Genomic DNA, 27,711 nt, shown 5'->3' with positions numbered 1-27,711 from the left:
GATTCACAAATTCTAAGGTTTCAGAAAACACTATGATCATCTAGTCTGACCTCCCGCATATCACAGACCAAAAAATTTCACCAGAGATTCCTGCATCAAGTACACAACATCTGGTTGCACTACAGCATATTGTTACAGCCCTGGCGGAGTCCTCCAGTGGATGTGTCACCAGGATATTATAACCAGACCGAGCCTTTAGATCCCACATTCATATAAGTCAACTGGGTGTAGGCAGAGCCCAGAAATTGCCTTTGGCTCTGGGTCTCTAGTGCACAGAGACAGATTCCCTCTTTAAAACCTTTCCTTGGGATGTGACACTCCACAGTCCAACTCCCCTAGACTCGAGATCAGTACTGAACCTCCCACGCCTGCCCAGTTCCTTATGCACGTTGTCCCTAGAGATCCACTGTCAATGGCACTCTGTTTTATAGTTTAACTCTTCAGGGACACATGTTAAGTAAAGTAAAAAACACAGGACCTTGTTAAACACACACACAGGACTGTTAACACAAGAAAGTTATCGATTTATGCAAAAGAATAAACCCCTGCATGCAATCTATCCATCAGGGTCCTCACCACTCCTGAGAGTCCCGAATGTTGGTCTGTGTCCTTAGGGACAGGCAAAGCCAATTCTCCAGCTGTATCTTCTGTTTTTCGTGATGAACTGCCTCTCCTTGTTCAAAGAACATGTCTCTTTTCAAAAGCCGTCTAACACATTTTCTCCTCTCCATCCTCCGGGTATTTTCCATGCTTCCAATCCCATGTGGGATTGCTGGGCAAATAGTCACTAAAAATCAATGGTTCTGCCAGCAGCAATCCAACTGTTCTACCAGGGCACAGCTATTCAATTCTTGATAGCCCTTTGACACTTCTGTTACACCTTTCCAGGTATAGTCTGTTCACTATATGTCATGTCCCTGTTATCAAATGGATGATCAAATTCACAATGATTGTTACAACCAAAAATAATATTTCACAAAACAAGAAGGAACTCAAACTGACATGGACATATTCCTCAAAGCATCATACATTTTTTAGGAAGACATCCAATCTTAATTAAAGGACTTCAAGTGATGGAGAATGCACCACATCCCTATGTAAGTTGTTCCAATGATTAATTACCTTCACTATAAAAAATGGATTATATTTCAATTTGTATGGCTTCAGCTTCCAGTCATTGGATCTTGTTATGTCTTTGTCTGCTCAATTAAAGAGACATCTACTATCAGAAATCTCTTCCTCCCATATTCAGAATGTGATCAAGTCACCTCTTAACCCTCTCTGTGTTAAACTATGTGGATTGAGCTTCTTTAGTCTCTCACTGTAAGACAGGCTTTCCAGACCGCAAATCGTTATGGTAGCTTTTTACTAAACCCTTTCCAGTTTGTTAATGTGTGGACACCAGATCTGAACACAGTATTCCAGTCTCACTAATGGTAATATCTCCCCCATACTTTTGTTTGATATTCTCCCATTTATAAATTCAAGGATCACATTTGCGGTCTTGGCCACCATTTTGTTCTGGGAGATCATGTCCAGCTAGTTATCCACCATGACCATTAAGTCCTTTTCTGAGTTATTGCTTTCCAAAAGATATCTTTATGTTTACTTTCATAGAAGGTCTTCATGCACCAAACCTAGATTACGAAACCTGTAGCCAGACCTTAAAAGTCAATCAACCTCAGATGAAAGGGCAAACAGAAGCCAGAAAACCCTACATCTCAGACCACCTATTCACCCACTTTGTCAAGGTATCTCACACACTAGCATCTACCAAGTGCCTGCTCTTAAGACTACATTTCATCAACACTCGCATTAACTGATGTAAGTAATAAAATCCAATTTCTAATACAGATAAAAAACAAAAGCTAGAACCTGACACTTTTTTTTTTTTTTTTTTTTTTTGCAAACTGCCACAAAGGACAGTGAGGATAGTGGGTGTGAGAAAGAGAAACATTAAACCTCATACAGTAACTGTAAAGCGAGATTGCCTAATTAATTATAGTAACTATGTTTAAGAGCTTTATTGGATTAATACAAAATCTTTAATTGAATTCTGTGCTTGAATAATTCTAACCACTTTGTCAGGAATGACTCGTTATTTCTAGGAAATGTATACTATCCATGTAAAATGCAATTTTGCTGATTTCTTGCAGTGAAATCTACAGAACTGGTTTGTATGAATTAAGTTTATATTGTTGATTTATTCTGATTTCTTGCTGTCTGACTGGCAGTAACAAAAGTAGAAACTAATTTGCTATATCTATAGAGTCCAAAATCTTCCATCTCTGATTATACATATGAAAGGGAGCTAGTTAGTTTTCATTTTAACTGTAAAGTCAGCCTTCCAGTAAAACTTCTGAAAACTTTGTTTTGTGTAACTGTTTTTTCAAGTGATTTTACTGAATTCCAACCTCTGTGGCTTGGAACCGACCCTTTTCACTCATAATGTACCAGTGTCTCTCTCCATTTCCTCTTATACCACCACACTGGTGTGGATGTCAGTTCTCACCTGTTTTCGTGCACTATACCTCATCCTCCTTTTTCTGTCCTTTTATTTGCTTTTCCCGTGTATTTTTGTGGATTTTGCTGTCCATTTTTCACTCTTAGATTTTCAGACCACCATTCTCTCTCTCCATACACTGTTTCCTTCCTCCTTTTCTGTCTTCTATCTTTTCAAGGGCAGGGTGAGAGAGAAAACAGGGAAGGATTAAGGCGTAGGCCCTGTAGACCTGTGCTAGATCCCGTGCTCCTGAAGTGACATGATTACATCACAAGTTATGCTTTCATTTTTAAAATGCAAGTTTCTGGCCGCAAAGGTTGTAAAGAAAACTTCAAAAATGTCACCCGACCATAAACAATGTAGGGATATCTGCCTGCGACTACAGACAGTATGAAACATTGACTCTGAGAAGAGTGAACAGATATCTTCATCTTAATGGTTTCTTAATTCCAAGACCCAATGCTCTGTGGGCTTCCTACCATCACTATCCCAGCAGAGGATGCTGTGTGTGGCAGGAAGAGAAAAGTGCAGCAGACCCAGCCTATCCAACCAACCAGATACACACTGGCTGCTGGGAAAATAATGGGGTGTTCATTTGTTGCCACCTCAGTCTCTCTATAAAGCTGAGAATCCCCGTCACCATTCCTGCTGCTCTGGAAGGGAGGGGAATCCCCATGCCACTGCCACCACAACGCAGAGGGGGTGGGGGAATGGTGGTTGCCATCACATGGGAAGGGCCCTGAATTGCCTTAATTGGCTCAGATAGAAAGACAAGTGATTAGGTAAGTAGGTGAGGCTAACAATCTAATTTAGGCAAAATTTTGAGACTACTTTGGAAAGGAATTTGGGATTGGGACAAAAGACAGCTTTGTCTTTCAGAAAAGCTACAAACGGTGGGTCAGCCATCAAAGCCTTAAATTCAATCACTCTCTTCACAGGTGTGAAGGCTATCAGACAGATTTCTTCTTTTAAAGCAAAATGTAGACTAATGAGCATTCCCTGATAGTTGTTCAAAAAGTGCTTCCATCAGTCTTGTGAGCACCAGACTTGCTCACAACATGACGACCTTGGTTATAATTTATCTGGAAAATCAGAAAACTCATATAATTGAAGAATCAGGTATAGGACAGACCTTTGATCCTATCCAACAGAAGTGCATCTGTGATAGATTTAATAACAACAGAATCTTGGGCACTGTGTATTTGAGTTGATTGTGAACAAGTTAACTTGAGGATGGCCGCACTCCTAGAACTTTGAATTTACTATTGATTGTTTGAGAAACCATTTATGTTGATCTTCAATTATGCAGTTCCACCATTCTGCCAAGGTGCTCTCTTTCTCCTCTAGACAAACAACAGGACAGATCATATGGTTTTTACACCAGTGTCACATGATTGTCTTTTTGCAAAGTGATCTCAAGTGGACTCCTCCCTGGTTATTGACATAGAACACTGCAGTAATGTTGTTTCTAATGACCCAGAATACTTGATCTCAGAAATGTGGGTAGAAATATCCTGAAGCCATTTTATAGCACGCATCTCTAATACACTAATATGGAGCTGTAACTCCGAGGTGTTCCATCTGCTAAATAGGCAGGTTTTGCCAGTGAATTTCCAAGCCTTTGTTTAAGGCATCTGACTTGATTACTGCTGCTCAAGATAAAGAGAAGAGAACAGCAGCATTTTCAGGACATTCAGTCAGATTTCCAACCAGTGAAGTCACTGGAGCATGTTTGGAGGCACAGTTAAAAGAATCACAGAAATGTAGGGCTGGAAGGGACCCTGAGAAGTCAACAAGACCGACTCCCTGAGCTGAGGGAGGACCAAGTAGATCTAGGCCATCCCTGACAGGTGTTTGTCTAATCTATTCCAAAAAATCCTCCAATAATGGGGATTCCACAACCTCCCTTGAAAGCCTATGCCAGAGCTTAATTGCCCTTATAGTTAGAAACTCTTCTAATATCTAACAGGAACATCCGCATTTGGTGTGTAATTGAGAGGTATCCTCAACCAAGCAAAAGGAGTCACATAAATTGCCAAAGCCATGAGGGCTTATCAGCTTGAGGTAAAATATCACTGGCTGACACAAGCTGTTTCTTAAACTTTGAATGGTGTGACATAGTTTCCAACAGTCTTTCCTCTGAGTTGAGGGCTTGCACAGAATCCAAGACTGCTCTGATGTTGAAAATCCTCTGAAATGGACTGATAGAACATTTGTGCTACTTGATAAGAAGTTTTAGGAGGTTTAATCTTTGGCATAAACTTCAGCCTTAGGAACAAAGATGGATTCTGCCTTTGGAATTGGAAGTATGAGAATATCTGGATTTTCTTCTTCTGCAATAGGTAATCTAGCCTTGTCTCTCTCATTTTCTCCCAGCTGTCAGTGGGGGAACTAAAAAGACCTTACCCATCAAAAGGTAGATCCTCCACCAGGGTCTGCGTCGTAAGTCACTCAGGAAAATTGTGTAATGGCTGAGCCTTTCTAGTCGATTATATTGATAATGTAGCATTATAGTCTATTAGTTAACAATATGAATGCACAATGTCCCAGATGATTTTTGACAGGACTACTAATACATTTAAAGTTATGCACATGCATTAGTGATTATGTTATCTGGGCCCAAATAGATTTTTTGGGCCTAAAATAAAATTAATAGTATCTCTTTAGTAGTACAATCTCTATATTGATTATTTGTAAACATTTGACTTTTTATATCAATATAATAAACAACTACCCAGTATAGCTATGAATTATCCTGTCATGGACAGTCACCTTTTAACAATATATCTGTATATAATATGTGACTTTAAAATGAAAAACAATTTACACAAGGAAGTCTTTTCTTTTCCACCTGTTTAGAGAAATTGTATGTAGAATGATAGTATAAGGAAGTTTGTGAGAAATAAAGGAAGAATAGAAAAATTAAAATTGTAATTGGGTATAAGGTAACTACTGTATTTGGCACAAATGCACAATATAATTTCTATTCTTATGACATATATGAGCTAGAAAAACCCAGTTCCACTTGCAGGCATATCATGTCAAGTTCATAAGAACAATTTTAATTCATAGCATAGATGCTAAGGGAAATATCCCAAGATTCATTGCACAAGTCAGAACAATGACAGATGTAGTTAATTTATTGTAAGTAACAGATTAATGTCAAACAGCTTATTAGAATTCACTCTATTTCCCTTAATTCTAGAAACATGCTAATTAGTTTTCCTGAAATATGCACACATGGATAGTACACACAAATAGAAAAAAGACTGCAAGTATTGTGTTTTAAAAACCAAAATCCTCTTAATTCACATATAAACTTCTTAATTCTTCTGACAATAGGTTACTATCTAAATAGTATCAGTCACAATAGGCTTTAGAAATATTAAAATGATTGTTAATCTAAATTAATTAAAACAGGGACAGTCCAATTCATTAGCACAAAGATAAATGTACAATTTTAAACAGTACTTGTAGTGATTGGAAGAAGCACAATTTAATAAAACTATAATTCTGCCATTTACTGTAAATTATAAACAATATGGTCCTGTAGAACACTGTACGAAGAATACAAATGACTAGAAGAATATAGTTTATACAATTTTATGCAATTTTCAAAATTTTTCAAAACGTAATTCCCCCACGCCCCCCGCAAAATAGAGGATGTGTGTGTTGTGTGTTTGCATACAATCATACTACTTTTCTCCATGATTCTGAATTTCAGTTTTATGCAATCTTTCCTTGAAAAAAGGAGATGGATGAGAAGAAAAATTCAACTACAACACAGAAATTTGGAGTAGCATAAAATGAGAACACAAATTTTTGGCAATCCAGTGAGGTCATCCTTCAAATTTACTGGCAATTAAGCACCCACTGAAGATTCATATTAAAGCCAAAATTGGAAACAGTGTAACACACAAACATCTGTGACAATCTTCCTCAGTGTTCTTGCCATCTCACAAGATTAGAATAGGATCTAGTCTAAAATCTAAGAGTTTGCCATAGGACATCCTTGAAGGTCGGTCTTTCATGGATGGATGTGTTGCATGCCCATAACCTTGAAATTCAAACTGGTAGTTTGATGAAACAAACTCAAGCTGATGAGAGCAGCCCTGGATAAATGGCAAGATACATATTGATATTACAGCCCACAAGGGACTCAGTATGTGCCACAGGCAGAAAATAGGAGGGACCAAGGTGTACCAGTGTCCAAGGCCTGTGCAATGGCAGGGAAATGATTACGAGAGATATAGACAGATTATCCTGGCAAGGGACCCCCATCCACACATTGCAGAAGAAGGCAAGCCCCCGGCAAAGTCACTGCTAACCTGACCTGGTGAAAATCCCTTCCCAACCCCAAGTATGGCTATCAGTTAGACCCTGAGCATGTGAACAAGAAACAGCCATCCGCAATATCTGAGAGAGAGAGAATGCTTGGGACTAGCTCAGAGCCCTGGCCCTCCCTGTCCAATGTCCCATCTCCAGCTGTGGCCACCTCTGAAACTTCAGAGGAAGGAGATGAAAAAACCCCCAGAATACTGGGGTGGCGGAGTCTCTTTTTTGTTCCCTGCAGGTGACTGGCTGAAAACCTGAAGCATTAGATTTTAGGAACAGAAGACATAAAATGGGAGTGAGCCCCAAGGCTGCTGAGCCCTGCCCCCTTCCATCACAAGCAACCCCATCACACAATTGAACTAATACATTTGTCCAGCACCACTTAATAACAGGAACTACTGGCAATGGTGGAATCCTAAAAAAAATAAGTGCTGGAATCAGGGCACTGGGAGACCCCTGGAAGGGGCAGAGGGGAGCAGGTAGGAAGATAGTGAGGGAGTTGGGAGAGGTGAAAGAGAGCGTGGGGTGACACCTTGCAGAGCCCATCCCATCCCTGCCTCCCGCCACCTGTGCCTTGTGCCTGCTCTCCAAGGTGTGGCGGCATTGTTTGGGCATCTCCTTTACCCCATTTTTCCCAGAGGCTCCAGCCCCTGTGCTCCCCTGCCTGGTCCTGGCAGAAGCATCCCGGCTCCCTACAGGCTGACCCACTGCTGAGCATCTCCCACCTGAGCTTGGCACTGGCCAGTTTGGTGGACTCTCTACAGCTGGGGAAGGAAAGGGGCCACCTGGGGTGGGACTGGCAGAAGTCCAGTTTTGTTTTGGTTCCTATAAAAAGAGATGGGATGGTATTTTTGAGTGTTCTAGCATGACGTGAGTGCTGACTATTGGGAAACATTAGTAATAGGCCATGGTACTAACCCTGCATGTACTAGGTAATAAAATAGTTATAATGTAGCTCTACATAATTTTATACTGTATATGCACATTCTATGTACATAGTGAGCATAAACACATTTCCAGCTGTGATCATTCTTTTGTATCTATCCATGACATATTTAGAAAACTCCTTAAAAGCTAAATAATCTCCTATTAGTTAATGGAAAGAGGAGCTGGTAGATAAGTATACCCAGTACCTGCTTTAACTAATAGGTACTGCGTATAATATCTGAATATTCAAAAAGGTACCTGCGAGCGATCATGACCTAAACATGTTTTTGGGAATTGTTTACATATTTCAGAGTAATTGTGCACAAGATGTCATTTGTTCTAAGGAAGACATTCTCTTTGTAAATCTAAATATCTTTTAAACATATGTCATTTCAACACTGGTAGCTTTAAACTGGAGCTTTTAGAAGCAATCCTCTTATCCAAATGCTTCCTATCCGGTTTTTGTAAATGTTTTAGCTGGAACAGGGTATGTCATTAGAGAATTGAAAAGACAAGGATTCCTAAAACATTTGGAGTTTTTTCTGTTAACTGAATGTCCTTTTTCTTATTGAACACAACTGGTCAAATATGCAGCACATACATATTTCCTAGGCTAAAATAAAAATATTATAAATGGCATAATTTATTCCAAAAATCCAATCACTAAGCCTATGCTTAAGAATTAGAAAGAAAAAGTACAAACCCATACCCAGTTTATGTATAAATCATATTATTACTCCAAGATTTCAAATACTAAAAAAATGCAAACAAAAAGAGGGGTTTTTTTTAAATATAGTCTAGTGCTTCATCCTTTTCTTCACCCACTTCATGGGTCTATTAACTCAATGTGGTCTGTTTAGATTGCAAGCTTTTAAGGGAAGGAATCTTCTTATGTAGCTGTATTACACTTACACATTTCTGAGTGCTACAAAAACAGAGGTTTTTCTACATCTTGAAAAAGATTTAAGGTAAAGCAATCAACCCACCAATTCCTGTGGAAATTATCTTCCAAAGTCCTGGTCCTGAAAACTCTTATGATACTTACATTTACATAGATTATGTGACTATAACATACCATGTAAATATTTGTTAGCAGCTATGGCAGGATTGGCACTACAGACTCAATCCAAGTGGGCACAGATTTCACTTCCCCAACTGCACAGAGGCCTGATCCAAAGCTCAGTGAAGTCAAAGAGAATTTTTTTATGGACTTCACCGGCATTTGATCAATTCCTATGTGGACTGATTGAATTTCAGTCAAAATTCAGATAAAAGAAAGGAGAGTGAGAGGTTAGGCAATGGCTAGCTAAGTGTAGAAAGCAGGGAGATTGGACTCCCAAACACACAACTCAAAACAGTACCTTTTGAGCCTAAACTACAAATTAAAATCAATAAGCCATCATCTTTGTGGCACTGATGCAGCAGAAACTTGGTTTTTTTTGTTTATCTCCCCGAGTTGAAGCAGTTCCCTGGATGTTTGCTGAGTTATCTCCCAAGGTGGCTAAAGCTGCCAGTGGATCTTGCAGTCTGCTTTCTAGAGAAACCAACTAGCTAATGCAAAAGGGGTAACATTTTCAGGTCAGATTTGTGTGTGGATGGGTAACAGTTATGGACAAGCACTTGAAAAAGAACTTGGATATATTAACAATCCCATAGGGGCCACCAACTCAGTATCTGGCTTCTGCCTCCCTCTCTTTCCACCTTCCCTCCTCTTCTATTCCCTTTCCTCCCTTCCTACCTTGGAAAGACTTGGACTCTTTACCCTACATGGTACATAAATAAGAGGAGATATGATAAAAAAAACCCGCACAAAACAGTGAATGATATTGAGAAGGTAAAACACCCTGTTTCATGACACAAGAACCATGGGACACTCAATGGATTAAAAAGGTGGACAGTTCAAAACTCATAAAAGGGAATGTTTTCACACAATGCACAATTAAGCCTGTGGAACTCATTGCCATAGGATATCACAGAAGACAAGGGCTTAGTAGGATTCAAAAAGGATTAGACATTTATATGGGTTTAAATAATATCCAGAGTTATAATAGCAAACATTTTTTTTTTTAAATCTAATGACTGCCTAGTACGTGTTTTCTTAAATCTTCCTCTCAAGCAACCAGTACTGGTCACTGTTGGTGACAGAATACTGGACTTGGCTTACCATGGACCTTCTCCAATACGGCAATTGCCATGGTTCACCCCTCCTTGCCTGAGTTTTCACAGATTGCTGATTATCAAGCTGATGTTATTGCTCAGGCATTTAAAATACGGGGAACACAGATTAAAAACTTTTCTATGTTGTCCACAGGGGAGACAGACTAATTTCCTAATCTACAAATTTGTGATTTTTTTTTTTTTTTTTTTTGCAAAAGTAGGTGCAGCAGCTCTGCTCTTTTGTACAGTGCAGGTTTTTTTGTTTTGTTTTTGATTTTTCCTTTCTTTTCTTTGTCTCTCGCTCTGGCAAAATAAAAAGATACATTTAAACCTCATTCAAAGTCACCAAAATGATAGGTAGCTTGGAGGCAGAAAAACATTTTGAAAACCTTTTCCATGGAAGGAACAATAGGAGCAATGACATCCACGTCAAATTTATTCCTGTACAGAATACATGTGCACAAGGCCTATGCACCACTTAAATCCCATTTATGCCTGGATTGACGTAGGCCTTGTGCTGAACTTCTGCACAGGCAAATTCTCCAGATCAGAGCCTGCCTAACCAACTTAATTACCAACCAGGGCAATTACCTGCAAGATTTTCAAATGTTACTAGTCAAAATTCAACAGGCAATACTGTTTCATCTGTGGAAAAATAGCAGATCTCTCAAAAAAGAGTCTACAGTAAGTCAAATAGTCACTGAACACTCACTTCATACCACTCACAGTGAAGTTTGTCTTGATGTTGTGGAGATGGATGTGTTACCCTAGAATTGACATTCTTGCATGTACCCCAGAATTTGACAGTACTGCACTCAGCAATTTTGTATGTTCAGCTACTGGCAGCTGAAAACCAAACATCACATAGCTAGGAAAATCTTACGCCTTGAGAGTGAAGGCCGTGCAGCTACATGCTTGCAGTTTGCTAATCACAATGGGATAATGGAACCAAAAGTTAACAAATGATAAGTAGGGGGAAAGGTAAGTAAATAGCAACTTTGGTTTTAAGTGCCCATAATATATTGTTGTTATGACAAGAAATGTCTTAATACTAATACAAAATAACAACTTGTTTTGCTGAAATTAAAAGAATTGGCGACCCACTAGGGATTACTATGGTGACCTGCTAGGAGTCACTATAGGTTATGTGCTTTGTTTGAGGTTAGCTATAAAAATTAGGCAAAAGAATTTGCTTTGGAGCAGTCCAAAGAAGCTTTCTTTGGGCAAGGATTTGACAGCTAAGTTCCCCAGCAGTCAGACGGAAGGCGGAGCCCCTCAGAAACCTGGCTGCTGATCCCTTTTGAAAAAATAGTTTTAGGTAAAACCACTTTTGCTTGTGCCAACTATTTATCAGATGGATGCGCTGTGCCCCCATTAATTTATTCCTGACACCGCCTGGAGAAAAACAGTAAAGTTACCACTGCTTTGGGTTCCGAAGACCCTGCATATCATGTTATCACAGACTACTAAGAAAGTCTTGTGACTTAGGAACTCTGCCTATAACAGAATCAGTTTAGAAAAAAATCTAAGAAAAACTAATAAGCACATAATCAGTGCTTAGGTCACTTAGGGGCAGTGACCTGGAACACTTGTAGAACAGACAGTTTATTCATGCCTGTAAATAGTGTTCTCAAAACAGAAAATCTGTTTTTCTGGAAAAAACTAGTGGCCCAGTGCCAGAGGAGACAAGTACTGGCAAACAGAACTAGCCATACTTGTCTGCTTTCAGACAACTTCCCCACCAAGATTTGTGGGTCAGGAGCCTGACAGAAGAGACAGAGAGAGAGAGAATGAATAAACAGGAAATGAATACCTGCAAATGCAGGATCCAAAGACTTTTCCTATGAACATGGGAAAAGATACTGTGAGCTGCTTCTGTCAGAACACTGGCTTTGTGATGCAGTTCATAATTTTATACACGGGGAATAGTTGGGTACACAAACTTCTCACCAGTGAGCTGCCTCTATGAGCGTTGGTGTTATGTAGTTCACCCAAAAGTTTATGCAAGAAAAATGGGTTGGCTGTGCATGAGAAAATCTTGTAAAGGTCCTAACTGGATCTGAAGCCTTCATTTGAGTCATTGCAAGTACCTGCTGTTTCACAGACAGAAAGACGTCAATCAAGTCCTATACCGGCGAAATTACTGAACTTCTTAACAAAGACATCATCTTGAGAAAATCTGGAATCTTGGCAACAACAATAAAATACATTTATTTCAATACTTCTGTTCTGAATTCTGTTGTTAACTAGTATTTTTAGAAGCAAAATGGATATTAGCTCAGAGAGAGGTCCCTGATCCATCAACATATCCAGATAAGCCTGAAATGTAGTCAAAATAATTATATTTATCACCCCAGCTAATGTTATATCTTTTCAAAAGGATAATGATATATGTGAATGGAATTCAACAACAGTGACCGTGATGGTGGGGCCAAAATCCTTTTGTGGGTCTCTAGAGCTACTCTAAAATAGATGATAAAAATATCAATCCTTCTTTTCTGCCCTTGAGCAAATGGTAACTGGACCAAAACATTTTACTTGGATATGACTAACATACCATGTATCAACAGCCAAGTTCTTTATTAATGCTAATGAACCTAAAGCTTTGGCCTGAGATGTGGTACAATGCAGGACTGTTTATCTCCCTTACTGTTTATTCTTACTATGGAATCTCTGGTCCAGCAACCATATTACCTGAATAAAAGTTAGGTGTACTGATCTATGAATAGCATTATATGCAGATGACACCTTACTTTTTGTGTTTATCTTTATGGTATTCCCTCCTAAAGTAAAAAGAAAAGGAGTACTTGTGGCACCTTAGAGACTAACCAATTTGTCTGTAACAAATTTGTAGCTCACGAAAGCTTATGCTCAAATGTGTTAGTCTCTAAGGTGCCACAAGTACTCCTTTTCTTTTTGCGGACACAGACTAACACAGCTGCTGCTCTGAAACCTCCTAAAGTACCGAAGCAACTACAACAATTATTTGGAGCTATTTAAATTAAAGGATGCCCCCTTTGCTATTCATTTTAATAAACATTTGCCTAACTGGAATATCTTAAACCTGTCATTTTCTCAGTTAAACACCATTAATATGAACCCATATTAGCTACCTTTAAGTGCTTCTAGTATCTTTTCCAATTCTATTCAACAAAACTCCAGAATCATATATTAAAATATATTTGGACAGGTAACAAATTCAAAGGTAGTTTGGCCTTCCAAATTTAACGCTCTAGTATGCGGCACAGCTGGGTCCCATCAGCTGACTGGCAGAGAAATTGCCCCCCAAAACATTAGATCTCTACGGAGCAACTACAAATCCCAGATATAGTATCTGAATATATTTCCCTTCTTCCATAGTGTAGGTTTATCCACTCTTTACGCACTCAATAATTAACCTATTTACTGACCACACAATGATTATATGGACAATAATTTCCAAAACTATTTAATACCCTCCATTCTCTTTGTCTCCCTTTTGTAAGAATCCACTGTTTCCTCTGGAAATCACATATCTTTGTATAGAAAGTGAGACTTCTTGGATGTCACTAGATTAATCTAGTTGATTATATCAGAATCATCAGCTATGTTCCTTTGATCCATTAAAGACACAGAGGGCCAGATTCCAAACTGTCTTTCTCATGCATTTATTCCAATATTTCCAAACTCTCATGGATTTACAAGACAACAGTGTTTAAATGATCAGATAACCGACTCTGAAGAAACAGTATTTAATATATCTAACAATAGAGAAAGATTATCTAAAACATATTAAATACTTTTGGAAACAATCATTAATATAAAAGATATGCAAACAACAGGGAATTGGATATTAAAATTCCTGCCAATATTCAGCCTAGAGTTTGAGGAAAAGGCTGACATACTTCCAATCATCCGCAGTAGGCTCCTTCATACTAATGTAATGGGATTGTACATTTATACAAATATTTTGGGAAATGTTCAAAATGCAAGCTAATTTGATTTTGGAGTTTTCCTGTACAGTTATGTTCATAGCTAAGCCAGGTGTTGACAGTGAGGTTTCACTAGAAAAAGTGATTCCACCCTCTCCATTTTCTGTATATACGTGTGAGACTATCTATTACTGCCCAATGGAAAAAATCCCCATGTTCCTTCTGTAAGCATTTGGTTCAATAAAATAATGGATTAATTTCCTGCCCTAAATAATAAAAATACACACATTATCTTGCTACATGGGCACCAATTACTGTTTTACTAGTCTATTTGATTCATAGTAAGAATTTATGTTTTATTATTGTTTTGAATATGTATTATACGCCTTTTTTGTATTTATATTTCATATTTCCTTCAGTATGATATTCCTTCAGTAGGATTCCTTCAATATGATATTCCTTCAGTATATTTCATACTTCCTTCAGTATGATTATATACTTTAGCACTTGCCTCTCTTTACTGCCATCGCTATTCCCTCACAAAAATGAGATCCTAATCTGCCACCCAATGTAACTTGATATACTGTTCAAGGATTTTGGTCTGGATTTGGAACTGGTTTTGCATAAAAACTCCATGCTGATGTAACAGGATCCTCTAAGAGAGGATACTAGTATCTATTACAATACATAAATGAAGGGGAAAATGATGATCCATAAAATTGCAATCATAGTTAGTTATTACTCAATACTTAACAGTCAAGAAACAGGTTATGATATAGTCCTGTAATGTAGACACAACAAAAGGCGAAAGGAAAATTATCTGAGAATTGTTCATTGAGTCTTACCTGACCAGTGTCCAGTGGTAGTGCCTGATCTGTCTGTGCACGTCTCACTTACAGGTCTAAAGACAGTCTCCCAGCCACCAGTAGCATAACGCCAATTCTGAGACTCCAGAATGAGTGTTCGTTGTGTTCCATATGCAATCATGAAGCAGTAGACAACATGATGAAGTTGACAGCCATAGCCACAGCCTTTGTTGATATTACACACAAGTTTCTTGGCTTTGCTGCAATCCTTGGGGTTCTGTAAGCAAGGATGAAGAAGTACAGTTGAAGACAAGATATACACAAAGGCATATTTCTCTAAGTTAATAAGTGACAAGTGTCATAAATCACACACACGTCATGCCAGTATAGTACATCCCACATTAAAATGAAGACAAGCACCAGCTGAATAAAAAGTGTTTGTGCATTCTCAGCAGTTAACATGAACAGCGATTACATATACTTCACTACTCCAATGTAAAATAATACACCTTTAAGATATTAAATTATGTTTTCATTTCTAAGGGTGTCAGAATATGATAACATTCAGTCTCAAAGCTCACATCCAAAATAGTTCTGTGTAGGAATGCTCTTTCTTGATTTCCTCTGGCTCTTCTCCAGCTTTGTTAGCACTATTTCAATGAACATGCATGAATTATTTAAAAAGAAAAATTCAGTCTGCCTAGAGAGTCAAACACTTTATTAATAGACTATTTTCCAAACTAGTTTACTACAAACCAAGTATAGAACATACTACATGGTTAAACAAAGTGGTAAAAGTCAACATTTTCATCTGGACTGTATTCTTGATAAACATAAAATCTAGTTATTGAAATAGTCCAGCTCTGCACAAAAACATTTATGCACTGAAAGCTTGATAAGATAATTTTAAAACAATTTTCTGTACTTTTAAGACATTATATCCTACATCATCTACATTAAAGGCCATTTATAGTATGTAATAATTTCTGATACAACTACTGAATTTAACTGCCATTAAATAAGGAATGCAAGCATGTTTAAAATTATAGAATATTAAATACTTTTTGGGTTTATAAAATCCGGATAAGATCTTTTTCTGTCAGAGTTTTGTTCTTTGCTGTATCCATTGTTACTTACATATTCCCAGACATCTTTTTTCCATAAATATAATTTTATATGAAATATTTAGTATGAGAAGTTATTTTGGGTTGTTTAACTGCAAGAGGGCATTAACTCTGTGCTTCAATACAACCATATCTTTCCCTCCTTCCTATCCAACAGTCTGTAATGGATTTTTCCCTATCCACACTTGGAAATAGATAAGCCCTTTGCTGAGAGGAAGCTAAATATCACCCTCCCTCCTGAGAACTATTCAGAATTATATGTCTCTACAACTGCAGTCCTCAGACTTCTATTTCTTAAGAGTATTTCAATGTATTTTATTTGGCTTTCCCGCTAATTTTTCCCAAAACAATCCATTCAAATTTGACCTTTTGAAATTTTGGCAGTTTGGCCCAAAATAATTTTAGGAAGGGCAGATTGTTTGAAGCTAACCATTTAAGGGACCTGGTATAGATAACTTATCCTTATGAGGTTGCTTTGTCCAGACAACCCAAGTTTGACAGTTGTTCCAGCAGTTGGGCACAGGCTGAGACTCCATACCTGCTATGTCCTGACCATCTGAAGCATTGCAGGGAGATTGAGCCTGTCCCTGGGTGCCAAAATGGCTTATCTTTTGCTTGCTCTTCACCTACTTCATTGTTTTCTCTGCCTAATGGTTACGTGAAGGAAGAGGAGCATGCCAAAGAGTTAATGAAGCATTTAAAGACTTTGGGAGAGAAGCTCTGTGGTGACCCTTAGATAAGGCTGTACATACCAAGGATTATAAATTCTTAGATATTAAAAGCACATTTTAACTCACATTTTGCGGCTGCCTAATGACTTGATTCATAATTTCAGGAGGCATTAATTTGTACAAATCTCTCTTCTTAGCACAGTAGACGAAAGGGAAATATCTCTTTCTGCCCTAAAATCTTTACATTAAGAATGCTACCACATTCTATTTTTATTGTAAATTTAATGGATTTACATACATTTAAAAATTTCTATTTATAATTGTTTTTGTATATTTTTGTCAATTTACTATCCTTCACATAACATATTAGTTGTTGATTTTATGCTGGTTTCTTCCAAAATCTTTTTTTAAAGCACTCTTAAAATTGGGATGAATGCCTTAAGAGTGTGTATTTCTTTCTGCTCATAAGAATTCTCACAGAGCTTATTCAGAACCAATAGTTTTAAGTTGTCCTTTAAGTATATTAATGTTTATGTTTTCAAAAGAGCATTTTATACTAGCTCTCTGTTAGACCTCAAAGAAATGCAATGTAGTTAAAAAGGATATGATTAACTTAATTTGTTTAATAACTTTTACAACCAGTATGTTAGATATATAGTTACTAATTCCCAAACTGTGATTGAACAAACAGTAGTAAACACATATATGTGCACGACTGTATCACTTTACTGGTGGGTTGAGGGCTCTGTTCATGCACCAGTAAAATAGTGGGCCTGATTCTCTTCTTTCTTACACAGATTTTACACCATTGTAACTCCATTTATTCCAACTGAGTCACTCCAGAATCACTCCCAGTATTTGCTGCTCCTTAGTTTACCAAGTAAAAATAATTTTTCTTCCTTCTGTTTCTGAAAATGAAATCCAGAATTTGAAGGCAGTTATCTCCTTAGAATTTAAGTACATAGGCATGGATCATTACAGTATCAAGGGGGTAAGCTTTAAGTCAACTTACAGCTTGCAAACAGTTTACATTGTAGATTTCAAAGGCAAGGGTGTAACCATTGATATGTTCAAATAATTTAGTAAAATTGCAATCAGAATGTACTGTAGATTGCTACTTCTCTATTGTTTGATCAACCTTCTTTTCATCTCTGTTTCTAAATTTATCCATCCATAAAGTTTTATACTTAAACACATTCATTTTCTCTTCTCACATCACAAATAGAAATATATAAAAACATATACTTACATATACACAAACACACAGATAATTTTTTCTTACACATTAATTTTTCTGTTTTAACTGACGTTATGCTCTTTGGATCAGATTCAGCCCTTGGAAAAATAAGTAGGTACACTCTCACTGAAGTCAATGACAAATATGTACACTTAAGCTTGGGCCGAATATTTGGCACAATGTATACAATTTATATCATCAAAATAACATTACTCAAGACAGTGTGGTTTTCCCTTTAACAAAAAGGGGACTGACTACATAGCTCAAGCTTCAACAACCTAAAAATAATAAAGAATACAATAAGCGACTTTGCTAAAAAAGGATGAAAAGTTTCCACTTATTATTGGGGTTTGCAGCTGTTTATAAACTGCTTGAGTAACTGTATCAACAGAATACGTCAAACAAATTACAGATGTATAACGCTATAACAAATGCTGTCGTTAATGAGTTTTAGTTTATATTTACTTTTTCTCTGAGGTATGCTGAAAAACATCAATCATATGGCATTCTCAGCTCCAGCAAGCTCATGTAACAAATTATTAACTTAAATTATGTAAAAATAGCCAACCAACAAAGCAGGTAGGTTGTCTGCCAGCTGCTATTAAATAGAGTAACAGAAGTTATTAATGTAATTAGTTATAGATTACCGAACAGATTGGTTCTTTCTTGCTCCTTTAATTTTAGTTGGTTCCCTTTTCTTTTTCCTACTTACAGTCGTCTTCTTTTTGTTTATTTTCTGAGAGTTACACTTTCACCCTGCCCCCCACCATTTCCTTCTCTTTCTTTTAAGGTTTACTATATTAATTAATTCAGTGTATTTAGGATAGATGGGAACCATGTATTCCTCTGGTTCTTTAACTTACACCGTTCTTACCCGTTCCTGGTTAATAGATGGCTTGCAGAATGTAGCTAGAGTTAGAGACAGATCTACTTACCTTTTCTTTTCTTTTCTTTTTTTTGGGGGGGGGGGAGAGAAGGGGAATGAAAATTTCAAAATACAGTAAAATTTCCCTTCCCCCTTGAAAATCCAGTTTTGTAATACAATTAAAGCATAAAAAAGAAATGAGTAAACTCTGCAAAGTGTTAAAAAGTGCTAGCCCTTGTCTGCAAAAGCTCATGTAACAACTGAAATAAGTTTGGAGATAAATTAAAACTTTACCAGGCATCAGAGTATTACTTATGTTACTCTCCTGACAAATGCCCATGTTTTCATAGGAATAGGTAGCATTTTATAACCCATTTGTCTAGTCAGGCTATTCTAAACATAAAACAAAATTCCCAATGTTACTGAATCTTCCATAATACATCACAAATATTTTTACTCTCATTTTATTCCCTTTCCTTGCTGCTGGTGAATGACTGAACTCCCTAATGCACAGGGTAAGTGTACTCTATGTAGAAGCCAGCAGGACATATTTCACAATAATGTTACAAACCACTACATTCTGTTTTGGCAATATAAAGAACAGCCCCAAAGTATTTAGTTTATGGTGTGAGATCAGGTTAGTAGCACAACACTATAGTGGGTGGCAGCTCTATATCCGACCTCAAGTCAAGTTGGACCAAATAAAGTCCAAATAGTGTTTGAGACATAGTTGATTAAAATCAGTCAGAAATATACAGATATAGGGTTCAAGTCACTGTCAGAAGAACCATGTTTATTGGTCCCCAGCTGTGGAAAGTCTATCTGGAAGGGACATGAGTAACACAGTACAATTCACCAGGAACTCCTCTTCTTTTGGGTCTTGTCCAGTGCACTCAAAAAGTCAGTGGGGTCAGTGGGGGAAGCTGTCAAAAGTGCCACTGGCAAACCTCTCAACCGTCTAATGTGTGTGACACAAGCCAGCAAAACGTGACAAGTTATCAGAACGTAGAACATCGGTGCTCTGTAGCACATTATACCATAGGCAACAAATTACACTGCTTTTAATTATAAAACGTGTTTTTAAAGATGTTTTTTCATTGTGTGAATCAAATAAGCTAGCTTTGCCATCTGTAACAGTTTAATTGGTGTGGAGTGAGACGGTTGCCTGTTACAGATGGCAAAACTGGCTTATTTGATTCACACAGTGAGAAAACAGTCTTATAAATAGCTTTTATACTTCTAAAACATAATTTCTTGCTTATGGCTTGATGTACAACAAAACACAAGTGCTCCACATTTAGGACCAGGTCCTCGACCAGGCTGCTAGGAAGCTTGAAGGAGGTAGTCCTTACCCACGCTTCTCACAGAGTGCCAGAAGGAGGGGAGTTCTCAACCCAGGCTGCCCCTAATTTAATTCACACAGCCCTCCCCCCACCCCCTACAATACATGTCATGCACACTATACAATCTGTGCCAGGTCCTTGCTTCCCACACAAAATTAATGCTAATGCCCCGCACGCCACCCACTTACCCACAGTCAATACAGGCCAGCTCTTCCCCCATCCCCCAGTTAATGATGGTCACTTTCCCCTTTAATGCAGGACCCGGTCTTCTAAATGTATTGCTGACCTGTTCCTGCTCCATTCTTCCCATTCCACTCTGGTGAATAAATCGTCAGCCCAAGAGCTCCCTTCCACCTCACCCCTCCTCTATCTGAAAACTTTCAGCTCCTCCTGGCGAGCCCTCCTTCCCACACAGGCTTCTCTTTGCTCCTTGGAAGGAAGGTTAGGGAGGAAAAGGAGCTCAGAGCTACTACTCCTCCAGCCAGCAGACTCAGTCTTGCGGACCACCTGAGTATGTATGTGGTGCAGTAGAACAGGGAGCCTGATCTTGCTCCAGTGTAGTATAGCTGAGTGCTCTGGCAGTCACCTACCCTCCTCTAGGAAGGGATTTCACCTTGAGCACAATCACCTCATGAATGCAGAGGGGCTGCAAACTATTTCCCTCGGTCTACAATCCCCTAATGGTAAACTAGTCCTGACTTACCGTTGGAGACTTCCCATGTAGGTATCAGCTGGGTTCATCTTAAAGGAGGTTTTTACCCTTATAGATTAGACATTTAGATAGTGAACTACAAAAGAACTGATGGAGCAGAACCAACACTTGATTTAATATTGTAGTAGACATTCTCTAAGCTTATTCAATTTTCATATGTTCACTACATTTTCCCTTGTAAAAATATAAGTATAGAAACTTATGTCATCTAATTCCAGTCTCCCTCAAAAACATCATTTAAAAACATGCTTTCCAGCTGCTATTTTCTCTTTTGCTCATTTGTTTTATTTTTAGGTAGCCTTTTTATTTTGCCTAAAAGACTGTCTTTTCAACATGCTGAGCCCCATTCCCATGCCTAAATTTCTTTTAAGGTGTTTTTGGAGAAGGTGTCTATTCACTAATCCAATATTATGAAATTAATTCAACAATGGTTGAGGAGCACATTAAACATACATTGTAAAATACTAAAAGAAGGGATATGGTAAAAGATATTAAGAGAATAAGAAAATGCCAGGTTACATGTATAGTCACAAAAATTTGAATTCACTAAATATAAAGATTTCCAGACACTATTATATGATTATTGAAATCTATAGTAGTGAAACAGAACAAAGAAATCCATAGTGAATTACATGTAGTCTTGACAGTCCATTTAAAGGAAGTATATACATAAAATCCCTGATTGAATTTCTGAATGATATTGTGGATAAGGCAGAAATCTCCTGAGGACTTCTCTCCTGGTAATTTGCTGACTCTGTTGAGGCTTTAATACCAGAAGGAATAAAGTAGATCAGGCATGGAAAATTTTCTTATCAACTTTCAAAAATGGCAAACAAACAGCATGGTCATTGTGTCTGTGTTTTGTAAAGAGGCGTGTTTACGATCATGCTTTCTAACTGTTTCTGCCTGAGGAACTATGAAAGAATGAAGACAGCTCATCATTCCATGTGGATGGTTATACATGACAAACATTAAAGAGACACTGTCAACCTAAATTTGGCCTATTAAATTTTATAATAGTATTTTATAAAAAGGTAAGACTGATAGAAATGTTTCACAATTTTAACATTCCAATCAAAAACAATTGTTTTAAAACAAACATTTCATTGTATTGTCTGAATCACCACAGCACTAAGAACTTGAAAGTGAAATAGACTATAAAAAAAAAGTAAAGCTGACTTCATTGATATTTTTCCCGAAACTGAGATAAATATATATAAAGTAAACAAAGAGCAAATATATTGGATTTTAAAAATTCTTTCACTTGGAATATTGTGCAGTATTATGAGTAATATAAGAATTCTTTTTTAAACAACATATTATTTTTAAGTTAACAATGTCACTAAGACATTTTAATAATCACCTGGAGTTTCATTTGCTGCAAATCTAAATCAATAAGGGAGAAACAGTAGATCCCACGGTGTTATCTCCAGTTCTTTTGTATATATTCACCAGATCTAAAATATTATCCCTACCATAAATTAGTTTTAGCTACTAAAAATCAGAGGCAGAGCAGCTGAAACATTTTTCTGCTACTTTATAACAGTTATACAAAAATTATGTTAGATAATGGCAATACATGTAAACCAGCCAAAATTTCTTCCTGCCCAGTCTTGTTTCCTTTCACGTTATAAAACAAAGTAGTGATTAAGTTTTCACAATATCATTATGTAAAACTCTTAAGGGACATAAAAGCAAAGATTAGTAGTTTGTATTTGATGGAGTGGAGCAGGGGGAACCAGAGGAGGGAACCAAAGAAAGGGGTGATGTGGTCAAAGAGATAAGCCAGAAACATGATCTTTATAGCATAGTTTTGAATGGACATAAGTGAAGCAAAATGCATTTGTCATAGTGAGACAAATGTCAAGATGTGAGATGGTGAGGGTCTGGACAAACGGCTTAGCTTTGGAGAGGAAAGGCCAGATCTTAAAGATGCTATGCAGAGAGAAGAGAAGCAGCAGGATTTAGGCACAGCTTTGATGTTAAGATCTAGAGAGAATCATGTTGAAGGTAACATCCAAGCTATGGGCTTAAGTGACGGAAAAGATGATGGTGTTGCCTATAATGGGGAATGCCTAAGAATGCCTAAGAAAAGGGGAAGATGGAAGGACGGGGGGAGAAAAAGAGTTCTGTTCTAGTCACATTGAGAATAAGCTGATGGTTGGACATCCACAAGGAGATGTCGGAAAGACAAGCTGTGATTTTAGTTTGGAAAGAAGACGACAGGTCAGGAGTGCAGATGTAGATCTGTGAGCCATCAGCATATGTGTGGTATTTATTGACATACAGAATGAGATATATCAGGTATGTTAGACACAAATAGCTAACATATTCTCTGCTTAAAGTACTTACAACATACCTAGTATGAGTGTCCAATTAGTTTTTTCAAGGATAGTAAGAAGAAAGTTTCTTCAGAGTACAACAATAATGGGGGAAAGAGCAATTATTACAGAAATATTAGAGAAATATAGGAGTACAATTTGATATATTAAAAATACTAGAGATTTCTATAAATTCTATAGGATGTACAGGGGCTTTAAAATAAAACACTGAAAATTAAGGGATTGAGGAACTCAGGAAGAACTAGAATAGGTGGTAAAAGGTGTTAGAGTCAGAGAAAGGGGACCTAGAACATGATCGGATCAGAATTTAAAGATAATATCTTTATGGGAGAAATTTTAATGAACATGTCGAAATTAAATAAGCTTAGATAAAAGCTATTACAATTTTAAGTGAGAATGATGGTTCTGCACACCAGCTGTTTATGGTTCAGTGAGTGACACTGTAATTGATAATGGATAATTACATTATTTATGTAAAGTATCTTCTCTCTCACTTCAGAGACACTACTGATGAATTGAGGAACGTGTCTATAGGAGAACTCCCAAAAGATATAGCCACTTCTTGTAATATACCAAAACACAAGCTATTGTTAGCTTTTGCAGACTTATAGAGTCTGAATGAAAAGGCAAAGTTATAGTCTACTGGCAATCATGGATCCAGCACAAAAAAATACCCACCCCCAAAATATATGTCAGAAGATTATATTATTGCACAATTACAATTAAACCAACAGTTAAACACTTTTCTGTTATTGTCCCTTTGTGTGTGAAAATACTGGCTCACTTTACACATAAATACAAAGGATTTATTACATATCTACAACATAAATCCTCTCATATTGCTATCTACAGAATTTGCACCTATACATTCACTTAAATTACTTGAATGTTTTTACTACATTGGCATATTTTAGTGGGTTAAAATATTTTTTCAACAAATCCCATTTTTAATTTTTCCTCTTAATTTAAGCACTTTTATTCTTCTTACCTGAAGATATGTTATTCTCCTCTGTACCAGCTCGGTCAGATCTTTGGCTTCCTTTTCTCGCCAATCACCTGCTCCATCTGTTTGACTGAGGTAGTACAGATCTGTCATTATCGACCTATAAAAGGCAAGCAACATTAGATAGCTACCTTAATACTAAATTAGAGGGCTAGGCAAAGCCAGAGAGAGAAATTAAATAGGCCTTCTGATTACACTGATCTGCTTAAACGTTTTTAGTGGACAGAATACGTAATTAAACTAAGAGGGGACAGGTACATATGCACTGCAAAACAGTAAATTAATTTGACTGTTGGTATGCCACAGCATCAGTGCAGATTACCTCTCTCTGCATGTATCTCCCAACACAAACACCAACCCAAGATGGGTGTGTACACATTATCTGAGTCTGTGTCCTCCATTTACCATATTTCTCTTATCCATACGTAACTGCAGTATTAAATGGCTGTGGGGTAGAAAAACTCTTAAGCCCACTAATCAAAATTTTTCACTGAAGAAAAGCCCCAAAGGCATTAGTTCCAGGATAGATCTGAAATTCATTGGCCCAGGAAAAGACACAATCAGAGGGTGGCTTCTCTGACAATGTGATGTTGCTATGCCATCAGAGATCAGCTTACTGTCTTTATATAAATGTAACATTGTAACTGTCATGGTTCAGAGATTCTACTGTGTTCCCATAGTCCTTATTAGTACACCTGCAAACCAACTGTAGAATATTATTAAAAATTTGGGATAAAGAAGCATCTCTTTGTCTATAATTAAAAAATAATATTATGGAAAATATAAGTAACAGCATAGGAAGAGTGACATGAGATGTGAGCATGATGTAAATCTGGATTTAAGTCACAATAGAATCATAGAATATCAGGGTTGGAAGGGACCTCAGGAGGTCATCTAGTCCAACCCCCTGCTCAAAAGCAGGACCAATCCCCAATCAAATCATCCCAGCCAGGGCTTTGTCAAGCCTGACCTTAAAAACTTCTAAGGAAGGAGATTCCACCACCTCCCTAGGCAACGCATTCCAGTGTTTCACCACCCTCCTAGTGAAAAAGTTTTTCCTAATATCCAACCTAAACCTCCCCCACTGCAACTTGAGACCATTACTCCTTGTCCTGTCCTCTTCTACCACTGAGAATAGTCTAGAACCATCCTCTCTGGAACCACCTCTCAGGTAGTTGAAAGCAGCTATCAAATCCCCCCTCATTCTTCTCTTCTGCAGACTAAACAATCCCAGTTCCCTCAGCCTCTCCTCATAAGTCATGTGTTCCAGACCCCTAATCATTTTTGTTGCCCTTCGCTGGACTCTTTCCAATTTATCCACATCCTTCTTGTAGTGTGGGGCCCAAAACTGGACACAGTACTCCAGATGAGGCCTCACCAATGTCGAATAGAGGGGGACGATCATGAGGGGATAGTTCAGAAAAAGCTTTCATATCAATGCACATGGGCATACTTTTGTATCTCTCTGTATGAAGCAGTTATATTTAAAATGTATACGCATTAAGTACAAAAAAAATCTACATTAGTATCACAAATTTAGACTACAGAATATGGAGATCATTTTTTAGGATCTGTCAGATACTAAATGATGACTTCTGTATTAGTATCTAGTTGATAGTCATAACTGAAGGTCCAGGGAAGGGTGGTAAGAAAATTCTGGCCAGCAGAAGAGAGCAGGAAGATGGCAATATACTGGGGATGCGATCAGGCATCCTGACCAACAGGAGGGAATTTGGGTAGAACAGCAGCACATCAAAGACAGCCACAACCACATACCACAGGCCTTTTATGGTATCCAAACATTTTTGAGGGGAGGGGCTTGGAGAGAGGAAGCAATCAGAGGTAGACAACAAGTGGAAGGGGGCTCTCTTGGCAAAATCCAGTATTCATAGTAGGGTGGGGTTTAGATTCCTATTCACTCAATACCCAAATTATGCAAAGAAGAGTCAGTAAATGAAAAATATTATGTTACTCATAATGACATTACCTTGTCTACTCTGCAAATACAAAAATAATTTTACATTTAATAACCTAACTAATAATCCAACATTACAGGTAGAGAAAGGAGCAATGCCTACAGTTACCGCTGCTTAAAACTTCTGATTATAGTACCCAAGTTGCTTGTAACATTGACAAACTTTAACCATTTGGGATGATACCCTGTTTATTTGGACTTGAGGGGTTGTGATTTACCAGCCGAGAGTCTTGATGAACCACACATAGGAATACTGGAGCAGAGGGAGGAAACATAACAGGGGTGGGGGGATGGAGGGAGCCAATGAGGATACAAAAAGGGTGAGGGCCAGGGAACATGCTTATTCTCCTAGGATCCCCTGGTAATGCCCTCTCAGGGTAAGGGTGGTATAAGAGACTCTACCTTGCAGTACTCTATGGCACTGGAGCTCCTTGGCTGAGGCTACTCCTTATAAGCAGGCTTGTTGACAAAGTGGGGAGCAGGCTCAGCATGTAAGTCCACACTGGCACCATGTACCCTCCTGCTGATTGCCTTCTATGACGAGATAACTGGCTCTGTGGATATGGGGAAAGCGGAGGACGTGATGTATCTTGACTTTAGCAAGCTTTTGATACGGTCTCCCACAGTATTCTTGCCAGCAAGTTAAAGTAGTATGGTTTGGATGAATGAATGGACTATACGGTGGACAAAGTTGGCTAGATCATCAGGCTCAATGGGTAGTGATCAACAACTCGATGTCTAGTTGGCAGCTGGTAGCAAGTGGAGTGCCCCAGGGGTCTGTCCTGGGACCAGTTTTGTTCAACAACTTCATTAATGATCTGGATAATGGGATGGATTGCACCCTCAGCAAGTTCGCGGATGACGCTAAGCTGGGGGGAGAGGTAGATATGCTGGAGAGTACGGATAGAGTGCAGAGGGACCTAGACAAATTGGAGGATTGGGCCAAAAAAAATCTGATGAGGTTCAACAAGGACAAGTGCAGAGTCCTGTACTTAGGAGGGAAGAATCCCATGCACTGCTACAGGCTGCGGACCGACTGGCTATGAGGCAGTTCTGTTTCAAGAGTGACTTATGCCTCAGAGGACCATGAGACAATAATAAAGAAGAATAAGCCACTTGGAAGAAGGAGGAGATAAGGAAGAGCCCCCCCTCCCCATGAAGGAATTAACCATAATTTGTGGGTGTAAGGCACCTAGAAATAGATTCAAAACAGGACTCAGATCTGACTAAAATGCTTTCACTAAGGCCCTGTGAATTTTTTTTTTTTAAATTCATGGCAGAATCACAGGTAAAGTATTGAAATTCGCAGATTATGCATGGAATGCAGTCAGCAAAAGGTTACTGGTGCATTTCTTTGCATACAAGTGACTGCAGACATCCCCTGAACTGCTCCGACATGCAGCTGCTGTGCGCTATGAGATGCACTGAGCATGAGACTGGCTCAGGAGAATGCCCAGTTCTGCTTTCCTGGTGAGGCTGCAGCTGCTCATGTTCCAAGCAGTGATGGCTACTGTACCGCCTTCTCCCGCTTTAATGCACCACCACAAACTCAATGTAATATGATGGATGGACGGAACACAACAAAATTACATGACCCTGCTCTCTTCTTCATTTCATTTTAATGTCTAGAATACTGGAAAAATCACAGTGCAGAGCTAATTTCATGATTTCTGCTCAGTGCATGAAATTACAATTTTCACAGGGCTGTTATCCAAGGAATCAAATCATGAACATCCTTTTCTACTACAGCTGATATATACAGAATTTAAGCAGCCTTGAGCCAGCCTGACTTGACTTCAA

General features: G+C 38.1%; 1 protein-coding gene across 5 annotated transcripts in view; it reads right to left on the bottom strand.

Moving 5' to 3' along the window:
* The window catches only part of FUT8 (fucosyltransferase 8), a 287,005-nt gene that overhangs the window by 43,550 nt on the left and 215,744 nt on the right, over window positions 1-27,711 (bottom strand). For all 5 annotated transcript variants that reach the window (XM_048854022.2, XM_048854025.2, XM_048854024.2 and 2 more), the window contains 2 exons: window positions 23,922-24,036; window positions 14,679-14,916 (listed from right to left, as the gene is read on the bottom strand). In XM_048854022.2, coding sequence (XP_048709979.2) covers window positions 14,679-14,916; window positions 23,922-24,036 — 353 coding nt within the window. The remainder of the gene's footprint in view (window positions 1-14,678; window positions 14,917-23,921; window positions 24,037-27,711) is intronic.

Source organism: Caretta caretta, chromosome 6 (assembly GCF_965140235.1).
Source record: "Caretta caretta isolate rCarCar2 chromosome 6, rCarCar1.hap1, whole genome shotgun sequence".
Taxonomy (NCBI): Eukaryota; Metazoa; Chordata; order Testudines; family Cheloniidae; genus Caretta; species Caretta caretta.
Note: the sequence above shows the minus strand (reverse complement) of the source record. Positions and strands in the feature narration are given on the sequence as shown.